The sequence below is a fragment of the Myotis davidii genome, unplaced genomic scaffold (assembly GCF_000327345.1).
Source record: "Myotis davidii unplaced genomic scaffold, ASM32734v1 scaffold1509, whole genome shotgun sequence".
Taxonomy (NCBI): Eukaryota; Metazoa; Chordata; class Mammalia; order Chiroptera; family Vespertilionidae; genus Myotis; species Myotis davidii.
Window position 1 is genome coordinate 464483 of NW_006299480.1, and position 10855 is coordinate 475337.

The following is a 10855-nucleotide window of genomic DNA, read 5'->3' on the forward strand; positions in this document are numbered from 1 at the left end:
ACCAAATTGGGAGGGGAGACTGTCCTGAGGGGAGATGGGGGTCCTGAGGGGAGATGGGGGTCCTGAGGGGAGATGGGGGTCCTGAGGGGAGACAGTGAGCAAAGGCGGCTCTAGCCAAGTTCTGAGGGGGCTGAGGCAGCGGAAGGGGGGCAAGGGAGAAGGGGCAGGGGCGGTCAGAGGGGAGAAGGTCCTGAGGGTAGACGGTCGTCCTGAGGGGAGATGGGGGTTCTGAGGGGAGACAGTCCTGAGGGGAGACGGTCCTGAGGGGAGGGGAGGTCCTGAGGGGAGTCGGGGGTCCCGAGGGGAGAAGGTCCTGAGGGGAGATGGGGGTCCTGAGGGGAGACGGTCCTGAGGGGAGATGGGGGCCCTGCGGGGAGCCTGTCCTGAGGGGAGGAGACGGTCCTGAGGGGAGATGGGGGTACTGAGGGGAGACTGTCCTGAGGGGAGATAGTCCTGAGGGGAAACGGTCTTGAGGGGAGATGGGAGTTCTGAGGGGAGACGGTCCTGAGGGGAGATGGGGGTCCTGAGGGGAGACAGTCCTGAGGGGAGATGGGGGTCCTGAGGGAGGGGCCCAGGGAGGAAGATACTGAGGGGAGAGTGTTTCCAGGGGCCCCTCCACCCCCAGCTCTTGCTGAGCCCCCTCAGCACGGGCTCCCCCTCCAAATGCTTCGGGAGAAGGCGGAGAAGGAGGCGCTGCCCTGGGACCCGCAGATGCGCCCCTTTGGGCCTCGGCACAGGCTCCCCCCTTCCTCTGCCCCCACCCCCTTCCCGCCCTGCCTGCCCCCACCTTGCTCTCAGCTCTGAGAGACATTTTTGGGGAAAGCGGTCGTGCTTCCGGGCCTGGGCTCGCACCTGGCGCCCTGGCTCCTGCTCCCCAAACCAGCAAACTCGGGTGTGTCTGCCTCCTGCAGAGCAGCTCTGCATGCCCCGCAACCCGTGACCGCCAGCCCTTCTCCTGTTTCTCCTCCTCCCCTCCCTCCGGGCTCTCCCACCTCATCGCGGACAAGGCCATAAGAGCCCTGAGGGAGTGTTTTCTTCTTCCTCTGTCAGTCCTCACTCAGGATGTCTCCCATTGAGCTTTGGAGACAGTGGGAGAGGGAAAGACAGAAATCGACGTGGACTGAGAGAAACGGGTCCATCGCAGCCTCCTGCGCATGCGGACCAGGGCCTTGGGTCCGCAGGCAGATGCTCTGTCCACAGAGCCGAAGGACGGCCATCAGCACGCTCCCCGCCGGCCCCGCCTCTGCCCTCAGCCCTCCTTTTGCTGACGATGCCCCTAGGGAGTGCCCCTCGGCTTCCCTGGCCTCGCACCCTCCGCTGGGCTCCCTCGTGCTCTTCGCCGGCTCTTCCACCTGCCCTGACTGGGACCTGCTCCTCCGTCTGCCCTCACTGTGCTCCTCCTCAGAGGGTCTCCCTGAGTCTCTCTGGCCCTGACCTCTCTCTCCCCCGAGCTCAGGTCCACACGCGCCCCATGGGGTCCCGCGAATGTCGGAAAGTCAGTGTGTGCCACACAGACCTCATGCTCTTCCCCCCAAACCGCGGGTCCTGCTGCCAAGCTCACCCGGGCCAGAGCACAGACGGGACCGCACACTACAGTCTACATAATGCAGAGTTACTCACGGAGCTAACCACGAGTTACATGGTGGCCTAGCTTCCTACCTGACCAATTCACCTTCGCAGCAACCTGAAAGGTCAGGGTTTGGTTGAGGATTTTTTACCTGGAGTTTGGTGCCACAATGTGGTCGCTTGGGAAGAGCTGCCCCCCGCCCCCCTGCAGCTCTCACCCCTGTTCTTCCCATCTGGGCTGAGGGAGGGGAAGCTGGCACGTGTGCTGTGAGCACCCACAAGCACTCCCCATCCCCCCATTCTTCCTAAATGGGGGTGGGCTAGAGCTCTGCCTGGAGGGTGTAGGAGGGAGAGATGTGCACAAGAGGACAGGGCCAGAGAAGGGGGGCCCAGAAAGAGGAATTGAGGGCCAAGTTCCCTAGAGCAAATCGGGAGTAAGAGCTTGACCCCGCGAGGAAGGCCAGTCATGAGGAAGGCCAGTCGCAAGGAAAACGGCAAGGCAGTGCCCAGAAAGAGCCTCGGAGGCAACTCAAGGGTTAGGCTTAGGCTTGGGGTGGGGTTGGCTGGGCTTGGGCATGGGCATGGAGGGGTCTGCAGTCTCAGGAGTGGCGCCATCGGCCACTGAGCCGCCCCAGCTGGAGCCACAGAACATTCTGGACTCCCTCTTTTTCATGCCTCACATCCAAGCAGCTAGTTTTCTTACAAAATAACTTGAATCGATTTTCTTCACTGCTAGTTCACGCCCTCCTCTCTCACCTGGACGATTGCACAGCCCCAGCCTAACCCTTCTCCCTGCCTCACTCTTGTCTCCCTTGATTCCATTTCCCCACAGCAGCCGGGATGATCTTTCTGAAGCACAAACATGACTACTCTCCCTTAAACATCACCGGCGTTGGCATGTTGCCTTTAGGAACAAGTCCGAGCCCCTTAGTGTGGCACTGAAGTCCTTGGCAACTGATGCCCGCTGACCTCTCTGCCTGCATTGTTCACCTCTTGTTGGCCCCAACACACACACACATCACACACATTAGCGCACACACCTTCATACATATCACACACAAAAAACACACATTCACACATTATCGCACAACTCAAAACAGTCACACACACCACACACAGTGCACTCTCACGTACTCATAGCACGCACACTTTCCCACACTCCCAACTCCCTCAAGGTGCACATACCACACGCTCACACACACGCACACATTCTCATATACACCTGTACCACACACCCCAGTCACATACCTGCCCCACACACTGCAGACACATGCCACACAATACACATACACATCACACTATACATTGCACATTCAGATCACACACACTTGCACACCACATTCACATGCTTGCATACATGTGCTAATGGCTGAGACAACAGGTGATTCACATCACACATGCTCATTACCTCCCCCCAATCAATACCCACACCCGTACCCTCTCACACGCAGACCACACACTCAATACACAACACACACACACACACACAGAGGCTGGGCTTTCGCCCCACTGATCTACTTCTCATTCCTGCACCTCCAAGGCCAGACCTTCCACAAGTTGCTCCTCCTCCTGGAATGTCCCCTGCCCCCTTCACCACTAGCTGACTGGGCTCACCTCCGGAAAGCCTTTCCTGGCCCCCTACGCCTGACCCTTCAGGAGCTGGAAAACCAGAAGTGGTCCCGGATTTTATTAAGAATCAAACCTAAGTGCTTGCTTCAGCAGCACAGATACTAAAATTGGAACGATACAGAGAAGATCAGCATGGCCCCTGCGCAAGATGACACGCAAATTCGTGAAGCGTTCCATATTTAAGAAAAGAATGAAAAGAATCAAACCTAAGAGGAGAAGGCTTGCTTGGTTAGCCTGGGGGTGGGAAACCAGAATCTAGTTTTTTAAACTGAGATTTCTTCAGCCTTGTACCTCCCTGTGCGGTTAGTGGCAGCTGAACCTTTCAAACAAAGGGGCCTGTGTGCGTGTGGTCAGTCAGTGGGGACTGTTAGACGGGTCCCGTGCCACAGCCCGGGTGGATGGCAGGGAACCCAGCGGTGGTAGCTTTTCCAGAGCAAAGGAGAGAAGGCTTGGAGCTGAAACAGTGCGGGGAGGAGCAGATGCGAGGGCTCTAGCATCCTGGTGGGAAGGACAAGGTCTGAACCAGAAATGTGTCGAGTTTGGAGCAAGCTGCGTTCCAGGGACTCACTGGGCCTGCCAGAGCCTCTGGGGGTCTCCACTCCTGGCAGAGGGTGGAGGCCTGCAGTGGGCAGGCTGGCTGAGGGTGGAGGGCCCAGAGCCTCCTGGAAGCAGCCGTGGTTACGCTGAGCCAGGGGGGCTCCAGGTGCTCTTGGAACTCAGAAAGAGAAGCGTTGCCGTCCCAAATGGGTGCAGAGGTCAGAGGATGTGGCACCTAGGATGCCACCTGTGCCTTTTCTACAATAGACAGCGGTGTCAGGCCCACCACCAAGGAGGCTGTAGAGGAGGCTTCAGGGCAGAGACGGGAAGAGCAGAGTCCTCCCGGGAAAGGAGATGATGTCACACCTGAGTGAACAGAGCGGGGCCCCAGCAGGCAGGGTGCAGGGCAAGAAGGCTGTTGTAAGGTGTGGATGTGACAACCGCCTGCCGGCATTTCATCACCTCCTAGCCCTGTACAACCATTACCAACACCCTGACGGCCACTGACACCTGTTGCCGCACCCCGAGATCTTGCACCCCCAGAAATCCTCTCTCCTGACTCTTCAACGCCAGCCACTTTCTGCCCACAGTTTTCCATTCGTCTGGCGCCTGCCTCCTTCCTCCCACCACATTCAGCTTGCGCTGCGGCCGCTTTGGTCTCCTGGCCTCGGAGTGCCCTCCCAGCTCAGTCCCTAAAATCCAGGTTGAACTCCACAGATCATCACTGCAACTGCTCCCCTGAAAACACCTGTAACTTCTTTGCCCGTTCCTGTCTCACCCGACTCTGGAAATCTCCAGCCCCAGGGTTCTGTCCCGCACCAAGTCCCAAACCTCCAGCTTCCGTCCTAGTTTCTGTCCTTGGCTTCTGGACTTGGGTTGTCCATCGCCTACTGACCATCTCTGAGGGGAGGGCAATGGGGGAGAGGGACAGGGGTGCTGAGGAGGAGGGATGGAGGAGAGGAACGGGAGGCTGAGAGTGAGTGACATGACATTTGGATTCCAGAGCTGGGAACTCCGTAGTGTATGGAGCTGCTGGGAAGTTCAGCTCAAGGGAGGCAGGTGTGTGGGCTGGGGCTCCTCCCACCAGGTGCCTCGTTTTGCCTTTTGAGTCTAAGGGTCCTGTGTCCTCACCCTCCCCTCACCTGGCGGGGCCACTGAGTAATCACCTGTGTGTTATGATCTATGCCCTTCTCCCCGCGACTCCTGAGACCGCAGCACCGTCTCTCCTCTTTCGTGCGGCCTCACCCTTCCCTCCCTGCTCTCCTTGGCTTCAGGCCTCTGATAGTTACCCTGGCGTTGAGAAGGTCCAGTTGATGCCTCACCAAGCCCACTGCTTAACCCGCTGCGGCCCAGGGCACCTGCTTGCGTCTTGATGGCCGACTTAAGCTCGTGATTCTCACGAATGAGCCGCACCAGCTTCTTCAGTTCCTCGTTTTCCCGCACTAGCCTCTCGATCTGATGCCGAAGCCCCTCATAATTGGTGAGTAGAGACATGCCCCAGGGCAGCGGGAAGGGCGCGGCCCACCGGAGGGCACTGCACCTGGAGGCTGCCCAGGGCCCCGGGCCTTGCCCGGGCTGGAGGAGGGCGCCAGAGTTTGCAAGTTGCAAGGCTGGCCCAGTGGGTATTGTGAGGTCAGAGGCTGTCCAGACAACTTCACTCTCATGGTGGCCCCTCTGTGAAGCTTCCTCGCACCCATGGCAAGCTAATCACTGGCCTCCAGGCAGCGATTCCTCCGAGGTGTGTTCCGTGTCGGAACGCTTGCCTGGCTCTGTCTGGTTAGCTCTTTAAGGCTGTTTTTACTCTCTGGATGCTGAAGGCAGGGATGTGGGACTCCCCAGAATTCAGCAAAGGGCCTGGTGCAGTGTAGGTAGGTAACCAGTGGATTTCTATTGAATGGAAACTCATCACCCTCCCTCCTGGCCAGGGTGCCTTTCCTTCTGATCTTGGGCACACCCAGGTGTTAACTGTCAGCCTTCACCTGGGAACATTCTATGGACACCTGGACACAGGACCATGCCTCCTCCTGACCCCAGTGTTCAGAGTCCGTCTCTGACTGCCAGCCCAGGGCTTCCTTGTCCAGGCATCTGGCTCCCTGTAACTTGGAGTTTCCATTTCTGGCAACTCGAGCTCCCCTCTTCCAGATGCCCCGCGGGGCCCTCTCTGCACCCACACCTCCGTTCCCTGGCTCCTTGGATTTTCCTGATGGTGGTCCTTCACGAACCCAACCACACTCCTCGTAGGTTCCAAGAAGTCAGACCTCTGAGTCCTGGTTGCGCTTCATTTTTTAAGTGCTACCTACACAGACAACTCTGTGGGCCTGACCTTGGGAGTCAGGCGAGGCCCTGTCTTCAGGATCTCCATGGGCTCTGCGGGCGTCTGCTCTCCAACAGAAGAGGATGGTGAAGTCCAGGTTTAAGCCAGAGGCACACTCCTAGTGGGAGGCTGGGGACAAGGACAAGGTTGGAGGTCAGCCAGGACTGGGGTCAGTCTGAGCTGAGCATTCTACCTGGACCTCACAATGGGGGCGGGGGGCTTGCCCCCACCCTCCTCCGACACCCTGGACTATAATCCCCGCTGAATCGCTGTGGCCCTGGGAACCAGTGCCTAGCTCCCTTCAGCGGAGAAGGCCTCTGCTCTTTGTAGAACATCTCGGCTGGGCTTCCTCCAGCAGGTGAGGTCGGCTTCCTATTTAGCCTCAGTCCTCTCCTCCCTCTAGTCTTGCCCCCTGTTGGCCTCTCCGTGGGCTGACGCTGTCTTCACCAGCTGTGATGGTTCCATTTTATGGGTCAGTTGGGCTGGGCCGTGGAGCCCAGGTGTCGGTGTGAGGAATTTTGTAGATGTGATTGACATCGACAGTCGTGGCTTTAAAGAGGACGACGCTCACCTGGGTGGGCTTCAGCCAGCCAGTCACAGGCCTGACCTGCAGCACGCTGAGGGTTTCAGGGAAGAAGGGATTCTTTCTCAACCATCCTGCAAATCCTGTCGGAGTTTCCGGCCGGCTGGCTTGTTCTACAGATTTCGAACTTGCCAATCTTTCAATTTGTATGAGCCAATTCCTTCAAGCTAATCTTTGACTAGATAAGAACTCTGACTGATACACCCTCTCTATTTCCCTTTGCACCATGCTTCTTTCCTCAAAAAAATAAAAAAAATAAATAAATAAATATTGAGCACTGACTGTGTGTCAGGCGTTGGGTTAGGAGTCGGGGGTTCAGTGCTGGTCACAATCTGGCACTGCCCCTGCCTTATTGACCGTAGTGTAGCGGGAGCAGCTGTGAACTGAGTAATCACCTGTAAATGCCAAATGGCCAGGCTGATGAATGCTGCTCGTTTTGCTGGGAGCGGGCCTCGTGGGCGGGTCGGACCCGGATAGGCCAGCTCAGGGCAGCCTTCCCTGAGGAAGTTCTGAGCGAGATGCCATGGAGGGCCCTCTGGTGTGGGAATGCAGAGGCTGTTGGGCAGTGGCCTCACTGAAGGAACTAAAGGGGCAGAGGAGGGGATGGGGCACAGGGGGAAGGACACACGGCCCAGGTGGTGGTAAGGCCTTACGGCCCCAGGCTGATGTTGATTTTTATCCTAAGGGCCTTGGGAAGCCCTTGAAAGGCTTAAGGGAGGGGCTGAGGGAATGGGCTGAAGGGGAAGGAGCCAGTCATCTGAGCAAGCTGCGAGGGCAGCTCTGACCCAGGGGAGTGAGACGTGGGCAGAGGTGGTGGAAGTTTAGTGGGTACCTGTGGACTGGTCTTGGGCAGGAGCGAGAGCAAGGACGGCCTCATGGTTTCTGGTATGGGTGCTGGAGCTGTGGGGTCACCAGCCACCCTCCTTCTGCCTCCAGCCTCTCCAGGACTGCAGGGCTCAGTAGAGACCCCCTGGGTCCCCAGCACCTGAGCTGGAGCCCTCGGCCTTTCTTTGTACTTACCTTCTCCAGGCTCACCAGCTCTCTCTACTCTTATTTCCTCTCATTGCAACTTTCTTACCTTTGTTGTTGTTGTTGTTATGTCAGGGTTGAGTTTGGGATAGGACAGCAGAAGTTTGGAGAGCAAGGTTATCAGCGTTCATTTGGGTCACGTGTTGGGAGGAGCGAGCCTGGGCTGGGCTGTGCTTCCGCGTCCTCTGTCCAGCTCTTCTGTCTGAGCTCTGGGACAGCGTGGCTTTGGAACGGCCCTTGGCTCCAGGAGGTCTCACCTGCAGGAGTCACAGGAGCCTCCTGGTGTCCATGCGGGGTCTGTGCTCCTCGTGAATTTGCTGCGAGCAAACCTTCAGTGTTTTCCTGCTTGCTATGCTGACCCTCTGGTTGTGGGTCACTGGCTTTTGCGCAGTTTGTCCCCATTCAGATTTGGCCATTAGACTCAGCTGGCTTGGCGAGGCCTTTGGGGACCTTTGCTCCCATTTGGCTTGGGTTCTTTGTGGGGTTAACAAAGATGGTTTGCAAAGCCATCTTTTCAAGGCATAAAGTTGCTGGAGGACAGGGACCTTTAACCTGAAGCCCTCTGTCCATACCTCCTTCTACCTCCCATCCAGGCAGATAGTATGAATGCCGTCCTGCAGGTGAGGGCTCCGAGACACAGTCATGTCAAGTTCCTGGGCTCTCCCCCAGGCCCCCAGAACAAGCCCGTTTTTCCTATGTTTTTCCAGCTGTCAAGGATGGGGCTTGCTGCAGGCAGCCTCGTCTCTGGCCTGCTTTGGCTGCCTCCTGCTCACGCATTCTGCTGCAGCCTTTCTCTCCACACCTGCCCAAGGGGGGTCTTTCTGATCCCCTCCCCCATTGGATCTAGGCCAGTGATGGCGAACCTATGACACGCGTGTCAGAGGTGACACGTGAACTCATTTTTTTGGTTGATTTTTCTTTGTTAAATGGCATTTAAATATATAAAATAAATATAAAAAATATAAGTCTCTGTTTTACTATGGTTGCAAATATCAAAAAATTTCTATATGTGACACGGCACCAGAGTTAAGTTAGGGTTTTTCAAAATGCTGACACGCCGAGCTCAAAAGGTTCGCCATCACTGATCTAGGCTGTACTCAGAGAGAAGACCGAGGTGATGGGGAAGGAACCTCAGGGAGTCACAGGAAGGGGGTGCTAGAAAGGCCTGAGTAGGATTTGGCTGGAGTGGCGCCTGGGAGGACTTTAGGAAGCAGGGCTTTGCTCTGGACTGGGTGCTGTCAGGAAGGGGAGCCACTCGGTGACTGGGTATCTCAACAGGCCTCTGGGAGGAGGACAGACTGGAGACAGGCCCAAGGCGCTCCGTGTTCCTGGCTTGGGCGGGGCTCATGTTTTGTCTGAGTTCAGATGTGATTATGGAGTGGGCTGCTTCTTTTTTTTTTTTAAATCTTCACCAGAGGATATTTTTCCACTGATTTTTAGGGAGAGTGGAGCGAGAGGGAAAGACAGACAGAAACATTGATGTGAGAGAAACACATCGATTGGTTGCCTCCTGCAGGAACCCCAACCAGAGCCGGGGCTGGGGAGGATCCTGCAACCGAGGTACGTGTTCTTGACCAGAATCAAACCCAGGACCCTTCAGTCCGCAGGCTGACGCTCTATCCACTGCGCCACACCGGCTGGGGCTGGAGTGGCGTTCTTGTCTTGACAGGTCGCAAAGGGGCTCTGACGCTGGTTTGAATGTTGTTTATATCTAAACGGAGAACACCCAGGCCTATATCTGAGAGTGCCGGGCGGCTGCTAGTGACACCAGGGCCTTGCTGATAGGCCCAGGCCAGTGCCCAGAGGGAGGCCGTTTCCTTCCCACCTGAAGAATCAATGTGGTTGACCTCACAACTGCTCAGGTTCCATTCCTTCGTGGATCAGTGTGCGCCTTCTGCACACCCACCTGCCCGCCGCCGGCCCGCCCAGTTGTATCAGAGCTGCCCCTTTCCCCGCCCTGGGTGGGTCACAGCAGGTCACAGCCCACTAACAGAAACACCCACCTGCTTTGCCCTGAACCCAGCCTGACCCCTTCTTGGCGCTAAAAACTACCTCCCAATGCCCCTGCCCCTCCCCCAGCACTGCCCCCAGCTCTTCTCTGGCATCCTCAGTGCTTCCTCCTCCTGGCTTTCTTCACCTGTTCGCACCTGCTCACCGCGGCCTGGTCATTCTGTGGCTGGATTCGTCTGGCTAAACACCCAACTGTGGCCCTGCCAGAGTCCCCTTCCCGACAGGACAGGTCTACGCCCTTACCCCTGTGCTGGTCTCCCTGCTGCGGTATGGACCTCCTGCTCCTGCCCCTGCCCCACAACTCGAGGCCCAGCTGTCCCCAGGAGCCTCCCTCATGGGTGAGCTTGGCTGAGTGTATCCTCCTTGAACCTGAGAAAATACTGTCCTTGCACAGTTCGCCTGACGCTCACGCCCGAGCTCCTTCTGCCTTGACTGCTGCTCTTTAGCCACGTGACTGCTCCCTGTTCCCTCCTCGGTGGGGAATCCTGCTGGGTCTGAGCTACCGCTGAGCTCAGAGCTCTGGCGGGCAGGGCCCCTCGATGAGGAACTGCTCCCGTTCAGGAGGCAGCGCAGAAGAGGTGGGGGGAGGGGCTGCGTTGCCTGCCGGTCAGTGCGCAGCATGTGAACCAACCAGAATGACTAAGGGCGGCTGGACAGCCGCTGTAATGGGCCAGGTGGATGCCAAGAAGGGACCCCCCCAAAAGAAGGGGGCCCAGGTGGCTGGGAAGGCAGTCCGCATCCCCGCCCAGGGAAGCGGGGCCTGCTTGTGGCTCAGGCTGTACAAGGTCAGGCCTGGGAGTGGAGGGCGAGGGGCTAGCGGGAGGCCGGCTGGAGCAGCCCGAGGGCATATGGCAGGACTGTGTTCCAGGAAGGAATCTGGACTTCATCCCGCCGGCAACCGTCAGGGCCTGAAGGAGGCAGGTGGTGTGATCAGTTTCAGAGAGAAGGTTGGTGGAGGGGAGCTGACAGGGGAGCACGGACGGGCAGGCCTGGGGAGGCCGGGAAGGGGGCAGGGGGACAGGAGTTGAGGCAGGAGAAACACAGGGGAGAACAGTCCGTGGTGGCCTGGTGCCTGGGTGGTACTGTTGAGGGAGATAACACAGGAGCAGCAGGTTCGGGGGGAGGATGGACTTGGTTTTGGGCAGGCCTCAGCTGAGGTGCCTGCTGACATTGGGGGGGGGGGGGGG

The 10855-nt window shown here is 57.8% G+C and overlaps 1 protein-coding gene across 1 annotated transcript in view; it reads right to left on the bottom strand.

Annotated features, from left to right (window-relative positions):
* SPATC1 (spermatogenesis and centriole associated 1) overlaps positions 1-6691 on the bottom strand; it is a 13315-nt gene extending 6624 nt beyond the window's left edge. Inside the window, exon 1 of the mRNA XM_006775172.2 lies at positions 5022-6691. Coding sequence (XP_006775235.2) covers positions 5022-5226 — 205 coding nt within the window. The 5' untranslated portion in view covers positions 5227-6691. The remainder of the gene's footprint in view (positions 1-5021) is intronic.
* Positions 6692-10855: the final 4164 nt, after the last annotated feature.